Source organism: Poecilia reticulata, linkage group LG23 (genome assembly GCF_000633615.1).
Source record: "Poecilia reticulata strain Guanapo linkage group LG23, Guppy_female_1.0+MT, whole genome shotgun sequence".
NCBI lineage: Eukaryota > Metazoa > Chordata > Actinopteri > Cyprinodontiformes > Poeciliidae > Poecilia > Poecilia reticulata.
In genome coordinates this window covers 11,234,151-11,260,051 of record NC_024353.1, presented here as the reverse complement: position 1 = coordinate 11,260,051, position 25,901 = coordinate 11,234,151, and the positions used below count along the sequence as shown (strand labels likewise).

General features: G+C 39.9%; 1 protein-coding gene across 1 annotated transcript in view; it reads right to left on the bottom strand.

Moving 5' to 3' along the window:
- Nucleotides 1–18,886, bottom strand: part of pdzrn4 (PDZ domain containing ring finger 4) — a 35,173-nt gene extending 16,287 nt beyond the window's left edge. The window contains exon 1 of the mRNA XM_008401002.2: nucleotides 18,447–18,886. Within this exon, the coding sequence (XP_008399224.1) occupies nucleotides 18,447–18,515 (69 nt within the window). The 5' untranslated portion in view covers nucleotides 18,516–18,886. The remainder of the gene's footprint in view (nucleotides 1–18,446) is intronic.
- Between the last annotated feature and the right edge of the window lie 7,015 nt (nucleotides 18,887–25,901).

The following is a 25,901-nucleotide window of genomic DNA, read 5'->3' as shown; positions in this document are numbered from 1 at the left end:
GCAAACGCAGAATGCACAGAAAGTTTTCACGCACAATTTAAGCATTCTGTCGTCCCCTAGAAAGACTTGAAGCATCTATACGTTTGCATTCACGATGTTTTACTGAATAACTCCTGTCTCATGCTGAAAAGGGTTACAATGAACTATGAAACAATGAGCTGCCCTCGTCCATTCAGCGCTGACCTTGTCCTCCCCTGCGGCAGTCGAAGCCCTCACCGCAATCTTTCGTTTTACCCCTGGATTTTGATTTCTGCAAACTTCTGCTCAGGCTCACAAAAAGGCCGTTTTGATATTCATGGAGGCGCGATGTCGCGAGGAGGCAGGAAACGCAGGTGGCATGCGGCTTTAATCTTCCAAATCTCATTTCTTTTCCCTCTTCTGACTGCATTGTGAGGATTCAGAAGGGCTCACTGTTCATAAATGTCTCATTTCAATAATAAAAGTCTCTTACGGACGATATCATCCGGCGCAACAATGGGAAAAATTATCATGTTTTCGCACGTTCGAGTGACAGGTGTGCGCATCGTGTGGTTATATGATCGGTCAATTGAATCAGGCCCGACGTGCGGTCAGGATACTGTGGGGATATTGACATGCATCTTACAAGCGATGCAAAATCCCTTGAAAATCAGCGAAAGCTGAAACGAATGTTTGATTTATTCTTTGTTGTTTAGAGATGTGCTTCCAAAGAAATCTAATATTTGTAATATGCCGGGTAAGAGACATTTTGGTGTAGGTTTTTTAGTACGTCATTTTTAGCTGTTTTGATAATCTTGTATTCCTGACTATATGACACAATAAATTGCAAAGTTATTGGAAAAGGGGATTACTTTTTTTTCTCTTGGTAGATAGAAAACATACCTCTTATCATATTTTGGCACCAGCCCTTTTATGTTTCCTCAAAGTGCCTTGAAAGCTTGAAAATTATGCATGGCTTTTTCAAAATATTCCAAAAAGTGTGCCATGTGTTTGCACTGAGAACCCTTTACTTTTGATACCCCTATTAAATAGAGAGCAACTAAGTCCCTCCAGAAGTCTCTCTATTAGAGAACACGATCCATCTGGCATTCATTTAACCTTGTTATAACAAAAATTGTTCTGTGAAGGCCTAAGAGATTTATTAGAGAATATTATGGAACAGACAGTATGATGAAGGCCAAGGTACACGCTTGACATGCATGGGAAAAAGTTGCGGAGATGCTCAGCAAACAGGTGGAAGAAAGTGCTCAGGTCAAGTGAGATCAAAATTAAACTTTCTGGGCTGCACACAACATCTCATGTGAGGTTAGAAAACCTCACATGTTAGAAAACCTGGTGGCAGCATTAGACTATGATGGTGCTTGGTGAAGGGAACCTTGTTGGAGTTGCTGAGATGCAGATAACTCTAGGGAACTATGAGAAGAAACCCGTTGAAGGTTTCAAAAGACGTGAGCCTGGGGCAGCGGCTCTCCTTCCAGTACAGACAGAGCTACAGTAGAATGCTTTGGGTTAGTATAGTCGATGTAGTAGGTATTCCAAATCACGACTCCAAAAAAAAAGTTAATTAAATTTAGGGGGCATAAGAGTGGTCTGAAATCATTTCTGAAACCAGTTTCTCCAGGTCATAATTGCAATCTCTTATGACTTGGTTTTACAGCATAAAATCCCATCACCTCAAATATAAAACTCAACAAAACTCTTGCAGCAATATCCTTTAATTTCGCACTTTTCTTGACATTTAAGTTTTTGGTTCTTTTCAGGAGAAGGAAAGTGAGGACCAAAACGAACCTTGTTCACAGATTTGAAAACTTTTACCACCTCAGGGCCACAACAAAAAAAAAAAAACCCTGACTCAAATGTATTTACTTTGTTTATCCTTAATTACGCGAGCAACATTTCACCCTGTTTTGCATTTGTTTTTAAGGCAGGCTCGATCATTTTTTCCAATCAGCAACCGCTCGCCGCGCATCACGGTGCTCTGCTGTTTTACATTTTTGTATCACACCAATTAATCAAAGTGACAAGGTATTTAATGAGAGGCAATTAGAGTGTTAACCAAAATGCAAATCAGACAAGGACAGAGAGAGAGAGAGAGTACGTGTGGGGTGGGGAGGGAGAGACTTTGTGTTGGTTTGTATGCATGTGTGCGATTAGCTATGGCAACAGGTTCAAGGAGATTTCACTCAGGGCTCTAACTGAGTGAAATTTAGTCCACTTCTTTCCACCTGTTCTCCTCCACACCCCTGATATCATCTATGTGCATGCATGTGAATATTCGCACAAGTCGCTACGAGTGTCCTTGAGTTGTTGTTTTTTTTTTTTAAGCAGACAGTGGCTCCGGCACAACAGGCGAAAACAACCAATTAGTTCTGCATGAGAAAGTCAGCATGACAAGATGAAACATGGACTTAACAGCTGCTGTCGAGACGGATGTTAAGTAGCGCGCTTAGGTCAGTCTCTTCTACATCACACGGTATCTGTGTGCGGCAGATTAGAGCATGTTTCCTCCAGGAATCGCTCTTCCGTAGAGCCACCTGGCTTCAGATGTTAGATCTTGCAGTCAGAAGGAGCCTAAAGATGGAGCCGCACCTTTCAGTTAAAGACTGGCAAGACGTCAAGGAGTTGCACAGCTACGGCTAGCCTGCAAGTCCCATATGTCCATGTTCAGTGATACTTGCTAAAAGTAGCATACTTGTGTATCGCCCCTCAACTGGTTATTCTCTATTCAACATTCCCATCATGAAACATAAGTGACACATAAGTGGTCCTTTAATCTGATTGATTTTGCTTCTCTGCAGCTGATGCTTCACCATCTCTGCAAACTGGTGTCTGACACATACTTCAGATCACTTGGGAGTTCTACTCTTAAAACTACGCGACAATGTAAAAGATAAGCCACGTTTTCACAATTCACAACTGTTAGGTTTACATTTTTGGGTATGCGTAGTTGCTCAGGTTTTATTTAGAGATTGAAAAAGCTATAAAGTAATGTCCAACCTGGTAGAAAACTTGTAAAAATCTACAGAATACTTGAGTCTATGGCAGAGGTTCACCTTCCAGCAAGATAATAATAGCAAACATAGTGCCAGTGCTACAAAGCATCGGTTTAGATAGAAGCATATTTAGTGTTGGAATGGCCCAGACAAAGTCCCAGTGTTAATTCAGATGAAAATCACTATGTAGTTGGCAAATCCTTTCTATCCTGAGCTTGAGGTGTTTTACAGAAGAATCGGTTGCTAGAATTTCAAACGGTAATTGCAGTGAAATGTTGTCCCACAAAGTATTGAATCAGAATAAAAATATATTGTGTGATTTTTAATTGGGATAGTGAAAAACTCAGAGGGTAAGTAATTTTTTTTCCCCTCTGGAAACCCTAAGTCAACATGAAGTATGTTTATTCAAGGGTAACGTTCTTAGTTTCGTTTTACAATAAAAATGGCTCATATGCCTGTATTTTAAAGTGGTATATCATTTTTTGCGCTAGCAAAGGGCGTCTTTATGGTCTCACCAGTAAATTCTATGTCTTGTGTTATAAGCAATCCCTCCTCCCCCCGTTCTTTTCTGCCACTCTCATCGTTTGTCAACTCATTTGAACCAGTTTGAATATTGTGTCGTATGTTGCCGAAGAAGTCCATAAGCAAGACATTTCTTCTTCATATGTCTATGGTATTACGCAGGTAGTTGAGGCATGCACACCGGAGGCAGAAACTGTTGACTTGTGATTGTCATTCCAAGCAGCTATTTCTGATGCAAGCGAAGGGAAATCAAAGGTTATCCGTCAGTGAATGCATTAGGAACCCTCTTATTTCCTCCTCTTTGTCCCACTTCTTTATGCAAGACAGCCTTCCTTTCAATTAGGCTTCATGAATACAGATACACCTCACTGTTTTACTCCTGCAAAGAAACACATTTTGTCTTGCTGTCTCTTTCCTTTCCTTTTTTTTCCCCAAGGTGAAAACAACTTCGTCTCAGGACTACAAATCTCTTGACAGCGTTCAAGAGGTCGTCAGCAGATCCAGTAACGTAATCCTCAATCTGTTTTGCTTTATGCGAATTGTATCTTAGTAGTTTTCTTAAATTACTCTCATAAATGAGCGATGCTTTCTCCTTTGTGCTCCCGTACATCACGCGCTGCCATTTAACTAATAGGTTGTGTGTCTTTGAGCAGCCATGGATGCCACGGGTTATGACAGACTGCATCAGCAAGGCATTCATTACCCTCACCATCCTAGCAACCAAATCACAATAACTGCAATCCAAATGTGGGCACCCAGCCTCGCTGCCACACACTCCTTATTTCTCGGCACCGACGCATAAATTAGCCTCCCTTTTGTCACATCAGGAGGCTGGCAGGTTTGAGAATTGGCTCGGTTTGTTTTCCTCCTCGTGACACGTGGAGTATTAATGTTGGGATGGGAGCAAAAAAAAAAACCTCTTCATTGAGAAATCAATAAATGCCACTTTGATTCCCGCAATTGTACATAAGCATGTAGTTTCGTGTCTGCGGAATGTCTGTGTTTTATTAACATTTCGACCACATATAATTGGGTGTATTCTCGCTGATGCAGATAGTTGCCTTGACTGACTAATGTAATTGGCCCGTGCTGTAGCAGGACTCTATTGTTGCGCCGTGTCCTCCCCAAACTCATTATATCACCATTAATCTCTCATCTGCCATTAGAGCAACAGCCAGTGAGCCGAGCGTAACAATAGAGTGTCCCGTCTTTGAGCCCCACAACCCACACTGGCAATGAGTTTGAATTAGGCTCTCTGGGGTCACCGATTAGACCCTCATAATTCATCCAGATGGCTGAGTTCACAAAGAGGTTATATTTTACTCCCCTATTTGAAAGCTGAGTAACAGAATCTCCATTTAACTACTTCAGTTAGTTCTCAATTTTGGTATCATCTTTTCTTTTTCTTAAGGTGGATATATTTTTGTCAGGATTTATTTTGAATTTTATGCATAAAGAACAGAAAATGTCTCAAAAATGTAGATACTTTACAGCACAAAGAGGGATAACTCAAGCCAGAAGAGATGACGAACTGTCAACCAGCTGTTTGTGAGCATAAAGTTAAATCAAATTCCTTTTTTAAAAGAAATTTAAATTTAAATGCTAACAGATTACATTTAATAAGAGCCCTCTCCAAACATTTCTCTTAGATATTTATCCAGAATAATTTGCTGGAAAGGCATTTTTTTCCTTGTGACTAAGCAAGATCAATGAGAGATTGTTTAACTTTGAACCCCAAATGTAATTTTTTTTTATCTCAATTTTGTTGCCAATAAACGTATTGATAAACGGATTTTCTTACGCCAAGTGAGTTCTTAAATGTTACAAAAAAGCAAGGAGTAGTTTTCAGCAATTGTGCTAGTCATGCCTAGTCTTGTTTTCCATTTTAACTGTTGTCATTTTCAGCACCGTAGATGTCAATTGAACTGGGAAGCAAGTTTTAGCAACTTTTGTCATTTCCTTGCTTCCCTCTAGAAGATCTACTTTTTAAACTGAAGGAATGAAAGAGTGTGCACCAGGGGAACACTAAAAGCTGAGCAACAACTGGATACCATGCATACTTTTAAAACAGATCATCTTAAAAGGCTAGCTGTAAAATTGAGATATTAAAATACTAAGAGAATGTTTCAATTTCCATATTTTACATTAAAAAAAGCAATAGACATCATTATGAAAGCACCTTACTCCCTTCACAATAAAAACTGTGGACCAAAACTAACTTGCAAGCTTAGAAGGAAGGAAAAAGAGGCATCACAAAAGGTCAAAGCAACAGAAACATTTCAGCTGCTTTTAACTCATATTTGACATTCAAGATGCTCATTAGTATCCCATTTATTTCAGCTTACTTAGATCATCATTGCACACAGTCATATTCTTCTTCTTCATACGAGCTCAAAAATGGCTAAAGGCAAAAAGTCAACTCTAAATGCAATTGGGAGCATAATTAGCAGAAAAGTAGCAGCCTGGGAAGTGAAAAATCCCACTAAAGAGCGGGAAAATTAAAGATTTATGTGCTGCTTTTTGCATAAATACAAATCATATTATTTTCCAGAAAAGCCTAGAGTGTGTGAAGTTTTCTCTCCTCCCACCAAACTTTACCCTTTTTTTTCTAGTGATGCGTGTTTATGTTCACTGGAAGCACCTAACACATTAGCATTATTCATAACGCGAAGTTTCCTCGGTCTGCCCTTTGGTGGAGAAGAGAAACGACTTTACACTTCATTTACACTTCACACTAGATGTGAGCACAAGGAGAGCTGCGCCTGTAATGAAAAACGCCTTCGTCTAAACAGACACCTGGTTGCTTAAATGAGAGATTTGCCGTCGTCTAATTTGCTCCTAATTCAACCGGATTCAGTCCGAGATTTAACAATATTTCAGTGTGACTGCAAATCTTTAAATCTGACCATGCAAATCACAAAGGTTGTGGTCTTTTCTGTTATTTTCTACAACCAAACGTTTGCAGAAAATAGAAAAAAGCCAAAAGTTTTTATTTATTTATTTTTTTACAACTGTCACTACTAATACTTCATTCATATTATAAGACAGATAATAAGCGGAAAAAATTGAGGTCCTCTGCCTTCTGGCAGTCCTCCTATTGCCATCTGCAAAAACACAGTCCTCAGCCATAAACAACCAATCAAAGCCAGGAGGAGGGTCTTAGCGCTGTCAATCAAACGAGCCAACCATGAATGCTCAGGCTAGTTAGCATAGCCGCTGATGACAACAGATACATATTTTTCCTCTTATGGTAAGTTGTTTCTATTAGTAAATTGAGCACCGTATACAAATTCTGGATATTTTCATTTTTAGCTGAAAAGATCTGAATTCAGACTGCCATGAAGAAGTCTGATATGGGTCACATGTGGGCAAAAAAATGGATTTGGGTCACAATTGCCTGCTGTGTGAACATAGCCTAAGTACCATTATTTTTGGGTCACTGGTACAACATTTGCGGGGTATTTGCATACATTTTTTTTAGTAGTAATCCTCTCACTGGCACATATGTATTGTGTCTCAAGAAAAAATATACCAGTCCTAGGTGGATAGAAATCCTAAAGCTGCGCATCTATGTCACAGGAATGCAAGGAAAGACACAAAACAGTGCGGCAGGTTTGCTCCTCATTAAAAAGTGTGTCGCATGTTTCCACGTAGAACCAAGCAGGGCTTCAACCGTTCTCCACCCTCAGGACATTTCCCATATCAGCATAAGGCTTACGGTTACACCTCCCACTAAATGTAATCACCCCCCTGCTATGCAGATGGTTTAGTGTTATTCTATCTGTAACTGGACTCGGAGCCAGGCTCTGAGTGGGCCTAATGACTTCTAAACCCAAGCTGGTTAAGCGAGAAAGCAACACTGTCTCTCTGGTGCAACCTGATCTCCCTTTGGACCACCTGGTCCGAGGGTGTACACAGAAGCCTGCGAAACACACTCGACAGCAATGTAAAAAAATATTTCAATGCTTTTAAGCGTGTTTGTAACGTTTCACGTGTAGAATTGTTTGGCTTTGAAAACAGGCTGTAGCAAAAATACCAGAGTTTTAAAATTCAAGCAATCTGTTGTAAATCTCTGAAATCCGACATGAAGCTATTATTCGTGTTTGTCGCCCCAAACGATTGTACGTAATTGAGATGTTCTTGGCAACCCCCCCACTCCCCCAGAGATTTTACTTGTTTCATCTTTTGTGACAATTGGTCAAATCAAAGATCTAATCTCCAGATCCAACTGAAAGAAATATGTAAACGTGGAGAGTGCTGGAGGTTCTCTACATCTTCAAAATTATGCCCCAGTATTTCCCTCCACTTCTCTAACTGCTCTACGTCCAGGGAATTCTTTGTGCATATTTCATGTGTGTATGTGTGCTCTGCCGTTGCAAGCAAATGCCTCCACTGCATCCATAACTGCTCCAGATGGTTTATCTTAGCATCTGTCTAACCTGACAAAACATACCCTGCAGCATGTGGCCATAAGGTGTGTTATTTGGTTATTCTGGCAGAAGGTTGACTTCGAGCTGTATAATAGTAATCGTCTGAAAGCGGAGTGTGACAACAGACAAAAATGACTATCTTTTCGGGCAAGATCGACGCTTCTGTGACTTCAATTGATGTCTTTTTCTCTGCAGGGTCATTCTAACAAAAAAAAATTTGTGGCACAGCGGAAGCAGAGGTTGTGCCCAACTATTTTAATGAGTGGAAAGAGAGGAGAAGAAACGACAGACTGGGGAAGTGAGATGGAACAGACCTGATGCTGTTTGATGACTGATAGGCAGTCAACCTGTCCGTTTTGAAAAGGTTTAGAAGAGAATGTGAGGATTTAACAGAATCACTTGTGGTACGAAACTCATCCTTCAGAGCTTCTGTTGACTTGAACTTTAAACTCCATACAAATTTCTTAGGACATTTTCCCCTCATTCTGTGACCATGATGTGCCTTGGAAAAAGTAGTCGTACCCCTAAAAAATTCAAGCCATTTTGTGTAAATTCTATCTGAATTTATCAACACAAAGTAAGTCATACTTATGTCTAACCACTAACATGAAAATTGTAGCTGCGATTTACAATTGTAGAATCTCTGATGGCTGCAATAACACCTGCAAATCTTTTGAGTATGTTTCTACCACGTTTGTACATTTAGAGACTGAGTATCTCTTCCTTATACGAATACGTACATCTCAGTCACATTCCTTCTATGTGACTCTTGCCACAGATTTTGAACTGCTTGTGAGTCTGGACTTTGACTGGGCCATTCTCATACATGAACAATTTGATTTCCCCTTCGTCAACACTGACTAGATTTGCTTTCCCTGGTTAAGAGTCGCATGTCCGCCATCATGGTTAACGAGGAAGGTGCGTCCAGGTGGTTCAGTATCGAAGTAAAGGAGTCTGAATATACTGTAAATGTGGACTACACTTTAACAAATTTTGTAATTATCTGCTGCTTTATCTCAGTCTATCATTCAAAATCTCAATCAAATACATTGATCATTGTGACTATATAATTGCAATATATTGCAAAAAAATTCCCTGCCTTCCTTACATCTCATTGGATTGATCTTTGACATAATTCATAATCACCGACAGGTTAAAAAGTATTGATCGACCCTTGAATTGCATTTGAAATACACCGTCCAAAAAACGGAAAAAGGCAGTAAAACTGACCCTTTGCAATCATCGTTCTGTGTGATAAATCGAAAGTGCAAATATGCATATCTGCTTTTGTATTGTGCAGTGGATTCCACAGGCATCACATGTTCATCCTTTGCCTCGTCTGAAGGGAGGTTAGAGAAGAGGCGGCGAGGAGAGTGACTGTGCCCAGGGAAAGGGCTTTTATCCCAGGCTTATCAGAGCCAGCGCAGAGGGAGATTGTTGGCCAGTGGAGCAAGACGCCGATTGTTGCTGCCTTCGCCTCCCCCCTCCTCCCCCAATCAACACTGGACATCCCTTTCTCCCCCCACTAACACATGGAGAAACCAAGTGTATGTTTGCTCACGGGCAGGCAGATTGGAAGATAGAGAAACATCGCATAAACACTGGGCAGAAGCATTTTAGTCTTTGTTGATCATTCTGTCGCTTTCTCTCAGTTTTTGAAACTCGAGTAAAAAGTCTTAGCTTACACAGGATGTACTTCTCTACAGTACAGTTCCTTGTGTTACTGGCAATGAATATTCACCCTTTTGCTCTTCCCAGTTCTTGGCGAGCAACCAGAAGACATTCTACCCACGGTGCCAGCGACGAGAACATATGCACCTCTAAATCATGTGGTATTATCACCACGCTGAGCTCCAATGAGCAGCTATAAACATGATGGAAGACACCAGATGATCAGTGTTAAGCAGCAGAAATCATTTCCATCATGTGTTGTTAATTCTTGTATTTCTTATGAAGAGAAAATATTTTACCTGGGTAAATCTAACAGTTTGGTGGAAACAAATTTTGAAAATGTTTTGTAAAAAAAAAAAAAAAAAAAAAAAAGAAAAAAAATGTTCAGGGCATGCAAGACTGTCAAGACGATTTACGGTGATAGGTAAAAAGGTCACCCTCTCTGACCCACGTCGACAGGCGGACGACGTACTTGTTAGGATGAAAAACTCAAGAAAGATGGAAAGGTCAGCACATTGAATGGCTCAAAATCCCATCAGAAAGATTGAAAAAGACTGAAACAGAAGAAGAGTGCGCTTCTTTCACAAATGATTTGTAGTATGGTTTACAACCTCAACATGTGAGATCAGATCACTTATATTATGCTGTAGCTTTGTGAAAAATTCTTAAAAAATAAATAAATAAAAGAGCCATAGCCTCTCTGGCGAGTAGCTACACATCTCAACAAATAAAGTTGAGGTTTGGGCATATGGATGTGCCGGCTGTGCGGGTCTGACCCCAGCCTCCCCTCCTCTGCGTGGCACTTGCAGGACAACTCAGGGGAGTGGCGGGGGTGAGGGGCTGGTTGTCTAGCCTCCTCTGTTCTGTCTAACAGGCTGGACATGGGGCACGGCATCTGTCTCTAGAGGAAATGCTCACACCAGAGATTGGCCTGGTTCGCAACAAGAGCAGACCGGTATACATAAGGTGTGCAACGGGGGGAAGGTGGATATTTTCAGAAAAGAACCTGCAATAGTAATGTAGGGCATGTGTGTAATACACGGTTTTAAAAAGATAAATTTGTAACCACTTCCCTTTCTCCTCACTGTCCTGATGAAGCAACATTGCAAACCAAAGAAATCCCTTAAATACAGCAAGGGCATGCAAGTGACACGGGCTGCTTATGCTCAGTTCACATGCCAAGATTTTCAGGCCGATTTTTGTCCTGTTTACCCCGTTCCTACAGTCGTAAGGACACCCCAATTATTTCGACGACTTTGAACATAATCTTAGGAGATATTCCTGCAGTTTGCGGTTACACCTCAGGTCTAAACACGGAGGGCCATTCATAATGCACAGAAGACAAAACTGCCATGGCACACCAGAAATTCCGGTGGAAGTTGGAGATGTCTTTGGATCTTTTCTTCTCCGATAAATAGATCTGCTTCTTCCCAATCCGCCATGTTTGTTCAGGCGGGTCCTGGGAAATTTTCTGTCCGACATTTGACTTGTTGGTGAGTGAAATCGGTTGAGTTACAGATTCAAAGCAACCAAAAGTGTAAATTATTTTTTCCTCTTTTCATTAGATACTAAAAAAAAAAATGTCCCAGAGTACAAAATTTTCTCTGGGTTTATGGTGCATTAAAGTGATTTGACAATAGACAATTTTTAATAGACAACAGAATAACATAAAATAATGTACATTTCCCCCATGTCCTGATAAGTTCAGTGGGTGTAATTAATATTTTTCTTAGGTCTAAATAAGTATAATAATTAATATATTGCATATATAATTGTCATAATGTTTTAGACTAAACTACTGTTTTAGATAAAACCAATTAGATTATGCAAACTGTTTTTATTTTGTATGCCAATAAGAACACAGGGAAACTGGCATCAAAGTTATCATACCGTGGGAATCTCAACCCTATCACACTTATACAATTTGCCGTCTTCTGCGCTTTTGTTTGACACAATAGTGCTGATTTCGGTCAAACTAAAAGCACAAAACATATGGGCCCAGTGAGACACTAAAGGCCAGAGGCTGTGGGACAATTTAACACAGCCACGAGCAAAATACATGGAATAGCATTTGCTACAGCCTGAATGGAGCCCCGCGGAGCGAGTTTGCAGAGCAACGTGCGCGCGCTCACACCCCCACACCAGCGCACGCCATCACAAATGCAATGTTGAATGTAAATGGTCTGACGAGAGTTATAAATCTCTCAGTGGCCGCTGGGCAGCAGGGGTCGAGCACCCAGCGCTCCTGTCAGAATGGTGCAGCTGTGTGTGCAAAGATAGCTGGTAGTGTGGAGAACAGGCCTGCAGGGTGAAAACTCAAATTGGTCTCTGAAAAGCTCAGTTACTTTTTCTAACAGTTAGAGGTCTGTTCACAATATTACATGTCAGATACAGAGGGAAAACCAATACCCTAACTCCAAATGGCTGCCATTCCAGCTGCCATTGTTTCAGCCTCTAAATATATTTTACATCCTTGAAAAGAAACTCTCCCAAAGGGTGTTATGGCGCTAGAAGCTCGAATTGTATAATTCATCCATACCGGTGTAAAATATTTAGCTGTGTGAGTTTAGCTTTCCAGTGTCAACCCACGGGGAGAGTTTATGAACTGCAACTGGCAGGCTAAATGCTGACACAGTCAAGAAAGAAAGCAGCTGCTTCAGCACTTTCCTCTCTGGCTAATAAATGTCTTTAATTAATTAAATGAAGTACTGTCCTGAGAGCAATACTCTTGAGATGAGAACTGGTACAATAACACAGAAACATTAAGGAAACTACAACATTTGCTGCAAAATGCAGATTGGTTTATAGTGAACTATTAAGCCTTTTAGCAAATGTGCAAAGGGTAGTTTATGTTAATTATGTCATATTATGTGGCTCTTACCAGTACAATTTCTTTATTAAAGAGGGCCATTATGTTGACTTTTAATTATTTTAAGTTTTCTTTTCCTTTGAGCCAGTCACAGATGGAGTTCCTGGTGTGATTTGGATCACCGTCCTATGTATACTTAGGATTATGCGAGATCCACCTAATGAAGGTTCTGGTAAAGAACATGATTCATGGTTCTGCAAATGACAATTTGTTGAAACAGCAAAGCAACCGCAGACAATCACACTCCCTTCACCATGTTTGCCTAGCAGACTGTCTGTTCTCCACTTTCCAGGTTTCCTTTATTTGTGGAGAATTGCTGTAGGTTTGCCGGCTGTCCAAACTCTTGGAAGCGTCTTTGAAAACATATCCAGACTGATGAAAGTCGGTTACACAGAACCGAACAAAATGTGTTGTTGTTTATTTTTTTAAGATCTTTCAGCTAACTTCAAGTTGTAGGTTCTATCTAAGCAATGATCTGATTTTACAGGTGTGGTGGTGATTGAAAGTGGCACTGGCTCATGAAATTTAACTTGATTTATTTAAATATTGTTGTGTACTCATTCACCCAATAATAAAAAAAATTCAACAGTTTAAAAAATTTGGCAAATATAAACCTGAAACCTCAGATAATGTGTTTGTTTCTAAAACTACACCACAGTTTTTTGTTTTTTCTGCTAAGCCCTCAAAGCAACGCTTTCAAAACAGCCTACCACCAATGGACAACAGAAGGATACTCTTCAACAAAATTTCACGTTGCTAAAAGCCACAGGCCATAATATGATGAGGTAAGCCTCACATAACAGATGAGCCTCTAGACAAGTGTTAATAGGACACCCTTTGCACCAGTTCCCCACCTGGCTTTTGGGGATATTATCAGCTTCCCGGAGTAGTTCACAAGCATAATTAGCCAAGAGTGTCCCGCTGTATTTCTATGTTTGATTGTAAAATATGGGAAACACATTTATCGTGCGTCTGCTGAAACTGAATTGAGAGACAGTAGAAAGTGAATTCTGAAATGGAAAGGAGAGCAAAATTAATGAAGGTTACAGAGAAGGAGAATTACGCAAAAAAAAGGAAGGAGGAAAAAATGACGAAAGTAAAATGAGACAGAGGGATCGTTGGGGAGTCTCCCTGGATTTGCAGAATCCCCCTTAGCCTCAAGTTTCAGGACAAAGTCGCACTGACACACTTGCAGCCTGATGAGCTTTATTTTTTTTCTCTCTCTTCCTCTTTCTTCAACACTAAAAATGAGAACTGTTGGTGTCCTCTGACAGTCACAAAGAACATTTGACTGTAGTGTGGTGACTTGTACACAGGCAAATAATACTCTTTAGGACATTTGGCAAGTGTAATTAGGGATTAAAATGCATCATTATGGCCATTTTAGTGTTTGTTTCAGCCAATCTTGATGTGAACCCAATGTTTTATGGTTCACCTGCTGTTACTTTACACTATAAAAACTGCAAAAGGCTCTTCTGTTGCTTTGGCTCTTTGAGTACCCCATACAAATCAAGTTTACTTGTAGAACCTCACTGAACACAGGCACCACAAAAATTGACACTTGTTTTACGTGTAATTTCTTACCGTGTGTGTTATTAGTAACACACACAGCAAGTATGATCACCATGCCATTATCACTGACATGGTGATAATAAGAAAAATAAATAAGCTCCCCAATTGACATGATGCCCCTGTCACTCATTCTAGGGAGTTTGTCAACAACTAACCAAATGGTGGTTGCAATATGTCCTGAAGTACATCCCCCATGTGTGGCAGAACTGAACCACCGTCAACAATGCCAGAGTTCATCATCCTAACGCACTGTGGTCATAGAAATTTCAAGGGAAATAACAGGAAATCATGGACAAACGTCAGTGAGGAACATGCAATCCGGACAGCCGTTGCCCAGACCGCTTAGAGGACGGGATACAATTTATTACATTTCCAAGACCCAGTGTGTGGAATAATGCAAGTAAAGGATCAAGGCCTGAACCCCACCTTATGTCTGGTTGAAAGAAACTGTGATCAACGACAACTACCACATGCTCACCTCCACGCCGATAACCAGTGGAAAACATCCAATTTATTGTTATTGACAGTCAAATCAATGATCAATAAATGAAAGTAGTTATGTTTGTAAATTTCATATCTAGCTCTATGGGAGCATGAAAATATGTGCTGCAGTAACTGTGGTACAATGTATGCACCTTTTCATTCTACTTTTTTTCATTTTCAAGCATTTTCCTGAAGGCAGAGTTTCACAAGCCGGTATTTAAATCATTACTCATAATGCATCCGACAGTCCAACATAGCATTCACACTCACATCCAATAAGACTTTCTGCCCCTCATTCTTCCTCTGACTGCGAAGGCCTTGGGATTTAACGCCGATTTCTCCATTGTTTCCCGCAAATAACTTTACAGACCTAATGTAGGACTCAGAGAATTTTGTTACATCTTCTTTGTGCCTCACTGTTGACTTATAAGACAAAAATGTCTCAAAAAATGTCTCAGGTAAGGCACTGAATTCCACTATCTTTGCTAACTGTTTGTGTGTCGAAGGTCTGCTGTACTTCCGCATGGGGGCGGAGTCAGCGTCACTTCAATTGCCCAACCTTGTCTGATTGGTCAGTTTTACTGCACCAATTACAGAGAGCATACCTCAAAATTGAAACTTTAAAAATTATTTTATTAATGAAAATGTATTTGCCCATTAATAGATGTTTCTATTAGCATTCAAACTTGGCATTAACCCACTGCTCTAAGTGGTTATACAATTTGTTTGCTGGAATGAATAAATAATCAGTAAAAAAAATAATATCCATACTAATGTAAAATTAAAAAAAAAAAAAAAATCACAAAAAGTGAAGTATCCATGTCTTTCCAGTAGGTGGCAAGAAAATTAGCTGCTCCTAAAACATAAGAGGTAAATTCTGTGAATCATTCTAAATGATCATTATTAGTTGATGTGCTTATGCAGTCACTCTCAATAATTACATTTAGCACGGGAGTGAACTTTAATTGGAAGAGAATGAGAAAAACATTTAGAAAGATGTATAAAAATAAGTTAAGACTTTAGTACTATTGCAAATACCAGTAATAGGCAAGTTTAAAGTACCAAGGTATTAGAAGTTGTCATACCGTTACCATGGTCCAATTTAAAGTGCTTTTACTGAGACGCCAGTTTGAGCATATAGTATAAAGCCTCCACCATATGCTGCTGTGAACTGCCTGCCAGCTTGCTTAAAGAAGGACCCTACACTTTGCCCTTGCTTTCAGTAAAGCTAAATTCAGCCATCGAAAAACATTTGTGGTTATGAAAAACACAAAAACTCACCCAAAATAAGTTAGTTTTTAAAAATATAGCGGCCAAGCAAAAGACCAACTTGTCATCAAAGACGTTAACTTACTTAGTTTGGCTGCAAGCAGCAGGCCTCACTAACCAGTCTATGAGCTTGTTAGGCTTCCAGTGTTGCATAAAGAGAAAATCAGCACTATAACTGCATTTTTTGCTTTGGTTTGTGTATTTAAACCAAAATAATAAAGGATAAGCCTGTAAATACAACGACTGCAACCCTGAATCTCTTTGAATACATTTTCAGCTAGATGAATATTTGCTGCTTTTCCATTTCAAATACAATTCATGGCAGACTCAAGGGCATCATACAGTGAGAACCAAATACCAGTTAATGCCAAGTTTAGGACACAAAGACAGTTTTGTGAGGTACAGTATATTGTTATGCCATTGTGACTTTGTATGAGAAAGTCTTTGTTTATTTACAAATAAATTAGAGCTGTAAGTACAGCAGAAAATATAAAAAAATATTAATCATGTGCACATGGCTTATTTTATGAAAATAAGTGGTTGCTTGTACAGACGGATAGGTGGTATGTAAGGGGTTTTGTGGAAATGTGATATAATTTTTGCTTTGAACTTTATAATTCTTAAGCTTTTGATCAGTTTACTGTCTGTTTAAACATCTTAAGAGACTTGGATTTCACAGCTGATCACATAAAGCACCTTCTGCTTTTGGTTAGGCGAGTAAATTCTCTTTTGCATCAACAACAAAAAGGAGCCATGACCTCCTAGGGTTTCCTGTAATTGGCCTGGCTTACTTGCTTGTCTGCTTCCGAGTCATCCAACGTAAACAGCACAATCCAATTAGTGCAAGGGGGTAATAAATATAAAAGTTATGATTTTCAGATTGCAGGTTTCCGAATTACATTCATTAGGTTAAGCTTTTCAACACTAATGGAAGGTCATAGAATTTATAACATTTTTATTACTTTAGAGAGAGAGAGAGAAAAAAGAATCAAGATATTCACCATAAACATACTTTATGTCAGCAGCTAAGAGCACATTCTGATGTATTTGTATCCATAGCTATGTGAAAGCACCGGCACGGTTTGTAATTTGAATCCTTTGATTGTGCCCTACTGAGTTTCCCTGCTGTCTGTAACAGTGTAAGATACTAAATGATGAATGAAAGCTGGCCTTGATGTTTGCCTGTACTGCAACCAGAAGACCAAAAGCATGTATATTTCACCAACAATCTGTCCATTTATCCCACACCAACACAGTCCAGTTATCAACATAGCAAAAGTAAGAATTGTGGCATCATATCGCTCAATTGAATCATGATTAACGTTTCCAAGATTTCAAAATTCTGTGTAATCTCCAGCATTAGACTTAAATAGAATTAGCACTTAGAATAACCAGGACCTCAATCGGAAAAAAAAAAAAAAAAAAAAAAACATGGTTGAGAGCAAATTATAAATGTGATCCAAAATAAAAGAAAATATTAAGCAACTTAATACCTACTGCTTAATATCTATGGTATGTTTGTTAATTAAGGAATAAAACATGAAAAAAATAAATAAATAAAAAAAACTCCACGAATGAAACTGAAAGTGAAACTGATATCATGACCTACATTCTAAACATCTAATTATTTTCTGCTTGGGGTCCCTTTTGTAACATATTACTCTAATGAGCAGATGGTCAGTTAATGGATAAAAATGAGTTGTCACTACAAAAGTAATTTGATGCTGTAGAACAATGTGAATTCCACACCTTTGATTCCAACATACATGCACTATTCAAAATAGAATGCATAATAATAAGTTGCATGTAAAATGTGCTCAATTTCCTTATGTTTAGACCTGCATAGCACACATTTTTGAATGAATTTAAAGCAAGATGGCTTTAAACTCATTCAAGAGTTTATAGTTTTCTCAGAATTCAAAAGAAAATGTTCTTAAAGCTTATATTTTTGGAATCTTGGAACGCTCTCTGGAGGTATAGTGGCTTTTTTTGACCACATCTAATGTCTGATGAGGAAGTTTTGAGAGAAACATCAAGAAGCAGTACTTTCAGTGTACAACAGTTGGTATTCATAAATTCTGCGAGGCTGAAATTGTGCCTGTATAAAAGTATGTGGTTACTAAAACAAAACTAAAATCCATACAAGGCAACAGAAGGAACCTTTTGGTAAAACGTAGAAATAAATCCCAATAGGATTTTCAAACCAGCAGCAAAACAATGCCTATCTTACAACGGGTCAGTAACCTCCCACACCTCCTGGAAAAAAAAAAAAAAAAAAAAACCCAGCTAGACCTATTTGGAGCTTGTCTTTTGAACTGCACTGCTTCTGTAGTGTCATGGGCAGAGCAGATGTGTTGATTTCCCCTGGAGCCAGTGCAGGAAGAAGAGCAGAACTTGTCCTCACATCTTCTGCCGCTAAGGAGAGATAACTAGCTCCATTCACTTTGAAGGAGAACGAAAACACGCATGCTCTCAAACTCTGCCTGCCTGTTCCAAAGTGACTAATTTCTCTCCACTTTCCTGCATATTCTTCTCACTTCCCAGCACTCGCTTTTGGGAAATCCATCTCTCTCCGAATTACCCAATTATTTCGACCAGGGAAGGTTCGCGTCGCCTCACAGCGCTGTCATCCTTCGTTCCGCGCCTGGTCTAACTTACCTGTGCAATCTCGTAGAGCAGTTTGTAGTGTTCCTCTCGTTTCTGCAAGGTGCACAAATTGCAGCCCATCCTAGTTGTCAGGGAAACGGTGCCGAGTGCCCGCCGGAGTGTGTGTGCTTGTCTGAGGCGTGTGTGAGCTCCCCCCAGGGCGATCCACACTCGGGCTCCTCTTCTTCGTCTCCCTCACTCTTCCTTCTCATCCGTGTATCCTCAGAGATCCCTCCCTCTCTCTTTCTCTCTCTCTCACTCACACACACACACATATGCTACCCAAATTTTAGAGTTTTTCTTTTTTTGTATCCCTAATGAGTATATAAGTCTCTAATTAACTCAGTAAAATGCACCTGGCTTCCCGTTCCCTCTTGCCTGTCCCTCCCTCTCCCGGCTCTCACTTGCATGCCTCCATACACTCTTCTCTCTGCCACCTCCTCTCTCAGTGTGAGCGTACTCTTGTCTGTGCACACACTCTTGGCTCACAGAGACACACCTCCTCCTGTGGCAGGCTGCCTACACATGCCTGCTCCCACTTTCAGTTCATGAATAGACAGCATCCTTATTGGCTGTTTAAGGAAAGGAGGGTGGCTGGCTGAGGGCGGACAGGAGGGGAGTGGTAAAGGGAGTGGACCCGTCTCAACTTGTGAACACTCAGTGATTGACCATTGGTTTGAAAAAAGCATCCGTCCGCCACCTTCGGATTCCTCCGTTTCCAAAAGCTCAAACCAGGCAGCTAAAATGCAATCTCTGCAGTTCATCAAGTTGGCGAGGGGGCCATTTGTCAGCACGCACATTTAACAAATGGATCTGGCATGGAAATCAATCTCATTTGGATGCAGTCGGATAGCCTTTTGCACTCGACTCCGTGTTTTCCACGAGTAGTGTTTAGTGGCTGCCATAGATTTACAGTCAGCGCGCGACGCTTCCCCCGGCATATGCTTCCTCTCTCCGCCCGCAGTTAGACAAGAGCACCGAACCAGGCTGACACACAGGAAGAAACACAGACTAATATTGATTGGCTTCAAATTAGCTTCCAGCACTGCTGGTTCATCTCTTCAGAGTAGGGGAGACAGAAAGAAGAGGAGGAGGAAGGAGGATGGATGATATAGAATTGCAGCTATGATTAATTAAAATGGCAGTGATGGCATTTATCACATCCCGGTTCTTTTTACGCTTACAAGTAGGAAATCTGGTCCACCAAATGTGCAACTAAAAAGCTGAAAAATACTGGAGTGCGTATATAATTATCTGCAAGTATAAGATGTTTAAATGGGCATGTATCTTAATTTTTAATTACTTTTCAGCTTAAAACTCTACTACGGAAATATCCGGAAGTTGTTGTCTGAGCAGAGTATCTTGGGAACTTAACAAACCGGCACTCTATTGATTTCCCAAAATCTTTGAATTTTGGGATTTCAAAAACTAAATTCCCCAAAACAGCTTGTCTGATTCACAAATAATTGTAATGCTTTTGTCATCAGAAAATACTTTTTTTTTATGGAAAATGTTTCCATTAAAACACAATTTTTTTCTTACACAATTTTTTTTACCCAAGTCATTTTTACACTTTCCATTACCATCTCATCCGATTTGTATTGCTGCTATTTGCCCTTTAAGCTGCTGTTGGATAGTCAAAGACATAATATGATAACTGCAGTATACAGAAGTTGCTTGAGAAAATTTGCACAGTTTTAAATAATCCTTCAACTAAAAAAATCTTAAATAAATCCAGTTGGGCTATATGACCTTTGGTCATATGGGGGATAATCATCATCATCATCTTTCATATACCGTGGTGCCAGGCTGTGTGATAGGCTGTAACAAACAGCAGTTCTAGCATCTTGTTGGCTTTCATACCAACGTGGTAAAGTAAAAAAGAAATGCAAAACATCATAAGTACAGTCAGCAGTTTACCATTATTTATCTAGCTGTGCACTGGTGAACTATTTTAGCTCAGGAAGCAGACAAACCGCGTCTGCAAGACAAATCGTTGCCATTGCTAATGAGCAGAGAGCAAAGATGCACCATCCTTCTTATCGCCACCTAAACAGGAATAAGGCCTATAAAGGGGCAGTCAAGGGTGTCCAGGCAGATCCAGATATAGGTTCCCAGATAAAACCCGACCCTTTGTCTAAACCCACTCTCAAGCCACGGTGCATGGTGATGAGGTCACTGCTCTTTCCACTGACCTTTGCTAAACAGTTGACGTCACCAACTAATCTCAGTTTTTTTTCATTGGATCTTCTGCCTCAATGTTACTTTCTTTAAAGTGCTGCAGTTTGGAATGTGGGAATGGATTACCTATATGAACAGATTGCACTTTCAAACGGTCTTGATATATTGTCTTATTGTTTAGCCGCTGCAATTAGGTGAACCTCTAAAAATGTTTACGGAAGCGGTAATATGCATGGAATCATGTGAAAAATGATACTACAGTTCACCTAAAGGCTTCTTTCTCTCTGGATGTACTAACCATAAAAAATATTTTCACTAACATCCTGTGGGTAAAAGTGTTGTCACAAAAGTTTGACACCAGGTAAGGATATCAGCACAGACATTAAGAAGCAAATGTCAGTTTGCAAAAAGAGATATACCAAAAGTAATTTTTGAATTTAATATGTCAAAATAATAACACCCCCCCCCCCCATACAAACAAGGAATCACATAAATCTTTAGAAAAGGTGACATCATACCAGACCTTTTTTTGTTGTACGTGTCAGTCTCTTTTCATCATACCCTGAAATTGGCTCCCTGTCAAATTTCATCATCCTGCCTTCTTACTAGGGCGTAAACGAGACACTGGACAGGCTTGTGCTCCCTTAACATTATGAATCGACTTGTGTAACTTTGACAGCCTTGGAATTTGGAACCTGTCGAAGAGAAATTGCGGGGTACCAGAAAAAAATATGGCACCTCATCTTTGATGTCTGGGAGCAGGACTGGCAATAACAGCAGCAAAGTGGTGTCATACATGTAAGGTCTCGTGCTCAATAAATTCTCTGACAGGTAGTTAACTTTCGGGGCAAAGAGGGTAAGGCGGTTTCAACTATTTGCACCAACCATTTTACATTTCATGGTGAAGTCTGTCGTTTGGATCTGCTGGTCTGTCAAAGGTTAACCAGAAATAGCTTGCTAGAGTTGGAAAGTATGTCACTTCAAAGGAAGCCTTTACCACCACATTAGCATAATGTCCTGTATGTTTGACGATGATGGAAAATGTGCCACTTAGCTCAGTTTTGTGAGTTTTGAGCCATACAGTGACGTGTACAGTTTATGAAGATATTAAAGAGGTTAGGCTTCACACTGACATAACTTTGGGGTGATGTTCAAAGGATCCCAATAGCAAATCTGATAATGTCTTCATTCTGTTCATAAAAAGGCTTCAAAAAAACCCGTGACCTATGTCCTACCTAGACAGAAAACAGTTCTGTTCCATTCAAAACTACTTTATTTATTCCGTAATATTGTCCAGGTATCCTCAAAGAGTTGTTTTGGCAGGAAGGATCCCTGCAACAGATCTGAAAACGCCTCTGACTGAAGTTGCAGTTGGTGTTCGAGAGTCTCATTTGTGACTGTCGTGATATGCTGCTAACTCAATCTCCAGGCAGTAGAGATGATATTCCACAGTTGTCTCCCTCCCATGGAACATGGCTGGTAAACCTTCCAAAGACTCCCAGGTGGTGTCCTGATCAGATAACCACCCTGACTGACTCCTTTTAAAGCCGAGGAGCAGCACTGGATTTACACCAAGCTTCCTCCTGAAAGATGGATTCTCTTTCCAAGGTTGAGTAGAGTTCTAGGAAAGAAGCCAATTTGAGACAGTTTTAGTCGGGATTAATTTCTTTTGATGATGATTAATTTCTCCATACGCGAGGGTTGGAACAAAGATAAACCAAGAAATCATTAGAACTTATCAAGAGCTTACCGACTCGGCTTTTTATCCACTACATTCGACTGCAACAAGCCATCTAGCCATTCATTCTACCGTCCCTCATGAACAAGATCACAAGATTCTCAAACTTTTCTGTTTGAGCAAAAGACCTCCAGTTTTGGAGAGCAAGCCACCTTTTTCGACAAAAGCCGACATATAGTCGTCAAAATAAAAACCTTGAGATTCTGATACCTGACACCTGCCTCGACATGATTACGTCAGAGATGCTCTCCATGAACGCCACATACAGGATCGTGGCAAAGGCAGGGAACATGTTAGCAAATCCTGATCAAAGGTTGTTCTGTCGATATTTTAGTTTGTCTTAACTGTCAAACACATAACCAACTCTCAACTACCTGAAATAATGAAGTTTGTTGTTTCACCAACGTATTGACGTCACTGTAAAGATGGAAAGATCAATACAAAACAGCTAAGCATCTCAAAATCAGTGGTGTGGGAAGTGCCTAAGGGTGACACACGCAGTCCTCTCACCAGCCATAACCCATTCATTATTTAACAGCCTAAACCATTTGTCTACATGAAAACACAATTAGACTGTTACTCACATTATGAATCTAAAAGGCGAGGGGAAATAATGGTACATGATGGTAATTGAAAAGCAACCGTCCAATACGATTTTTTTTTACATTCTGGTAATTACATTTTAACTATTAATAATTGTCTAATTACTTTGCAGAAGGCCAATTCAGAGTTCCAACATTCATGGTGATTGTCTTTCCTCCACTGCATTGTCTTCTGACTCTGACCATTGAAGCAAAACGTCTGACTTTGCAAAATAAAAAGAACAAGAGATCCCAGCCAGTTAATTGCAATGTGAAGACAATTGCAGCGCAAACAAAAGGCTGACGATTCACACAACAGAGGAGAAGATAAAGCAGCTAAACTGGGATGAATTTGGGAACGAATTGTTTTAAATGTGCAAACTAGCAGTTGTATAAAGAAAAAAATATGAAGTCACTGTAATTTATCTCAACGTTGAAGCATAAGTATGGTCTCTCTGGGCGCCATAAAGAGAGCCAAATCCTATTTTGATAGTCATTTTGCAATGCACAAATAAAAGCAGCTATTTAACGAGACATGGTTTTGTTTTAAAAAAAAGAAAAAGCTAAGAGACAAATGGATGAATTTTATGCTGGTTTTCTCGTTTAGCACAAAATGGAGGGCTTCACATAAATATATGAAGCAACTAACAATGAGAGATGGGACGTATTTTTGAGAAACCAAGAGTCAAACTGGCATCTGAACAACTGACCTCACAACAGGGTCAAGTGATCCATAACAATGGATTTGTCCTCCAGCAATGGAAAACAGGTTCAGATCTCCTTAAGCAATTTCCCTTTGACTATTGAACAGTGGAGCAAAAAGAAAAAAAAATACTGACTCTAAATGAACCTACAACACAGAGACTTTTTTGCCACTTAAAGCTGACTTGTTACCAAATGCCAACTGGAACGACTGTTAAATCTCAAACTTTTCAAAAAGATAAAAACACACACATTTTTTTTAAGTTGATGAATATCACCCACTCAATTCTTTTTCATATCTTTTGAATCTCATTCAGGGTTTGATGAGCTGTTTATCCCAGCAGTTAGCAAGTTATAAAGAGCTACAACTGAGGGTCTAAATAACAACACATGGTACCAGAGCAGTAGTTTAGAAATTATTCACCTGGACCACTTAAGTGGCAAGGATAATATATTGGGAGAGGGGTTAATTTCTTAGTTAAGTACATTTATGTACAAAGAGATCAAACAGACAAAGATCCCAGGGAGAACCAAACATTGAATTCATTTATGATACAATTTTCTTGTGTTTTCATGTGCACACGCAAAAAAACCCCAATATTGTTATACTCCGGTTGTATTCTGAGCACATCTACACCGATCAGAGCTCGTGTGTCACCCAAATGAGTCCCTATAACCAATGAGAGAAGAGGAGACAGAAAGAAACGACTATCTGACCCTTAGCCCTGTGGTTTGAGCATACATAGATCTACCCTGTGTGCTCACAACCTCACATTTATGCTGCAGTGCCGCCGGGCTCTGGGCTTGACCCCGTTGTGTTAACCCAATAGCACGGCTCCAATAAAACTGATTAGAGAAGTCTTCCCCTGCTGCTTCCAGGCCTCACTCCTGGACTAATGGCACAATCGGGCCCCTTAAACTTTCCACAACATCTGTGCCAGTATTGAACTGCGAGGACGAATGCAGCAACAGGACCAGCGGAGAGCCATTGTTGACCCGAGGGAGCGAGGCAGGAAGACATACAGGAGACGGGGAGACAATTATAGAGACAGAGGGACACAGTGGATGGGTAAAAAATAAATCTGGAGATAATTAGATTAGTCCATTGTATTGATGCCCCAAGGTTTCTATTCTTATTTCTTCATCTGAATGTGGTGCACAGCATCCTCTCCTCAGCTTCATGCTCCAAAGTGCATGAAGGCCAAACCAGCTGTTCACTTATTGTTCAGGTGCTTAACAGGATTACAGCGGGGCACAAGGCCAATCTTCTCCATGCACACACGAACGCGAAGGGGTGTTCATACTCCGACTTGACCAAAATCTTCAGAGACAATTCTAGAACCACAAGGACTCATCGTCCCCCAGCTTTTATTGATAAGGAGTGGCGTTCAGCCGAGCATGCGGGTCTACTGTTTTTTGGGGGGCATTCAAGAATGCTAAGGGGTTGTAAACACACACAAAATGTGTGCAAGAAATCCAGGGGTGAAAGTAGTTTTAAATTCTTGGGGGTACTATGACAAAAGTATATATATATTTTAGGGCTGTATAATAATATCGATTTTGTGATATATATTGATATTTTCTTTCCTAGAAAAAAAAAAGATATTCCTCTGCAAGCATCGTAACATCCAACTGTCACCTTGCTCACTCACTGCTTGCTTCGCCGGGAGAGTGATTCGGTCATCAGGCTCAGAGTGATTCCTTCAGATAGATGTTAAGTGTCATGGTTAAAAAGGCATCAAACTATTCAGAGCAGGGTACTTGGTGCACTTAATTTACTTTATAAATGCATGTAAGCTACAGTTAATACTGTTTCAAATAAAAGAAACATGTTTTCTCACCACTTCTTTGATTAATTTTGTCCAGCTGTCGACTTTAAGTCTGTGTCCATGTCCAACCAGAGCCAGGTATTGTGTAGTTGGTGCTTTTTTAAAAAATAATTTTTCAGTTAAATTAATTCAGTCCAACTCTATAACAGTCACAAAATGTCACCAAAATTACTCTGTCCCTCTAAAATCTTTCAGAAAATCACAAAAGTGTATTGAATTGTATCGTTTGCTGAATATCGCAATATGTATCGTATCGTGAGATTATTGTATCACTACATTCCTAATATAACTGCTTCTTTGTGTGCTTTGGAATTTCTGTGTCGTTTAATTTTTTTGCGAAGCGATAAAAGCTGTGTAGCTCTTGAATTGCTAGAAAATAAAGCTGCATTTCCCTCAGCCCACTGGCTGCAATGTTGACACCTTGAGATGCTATGAG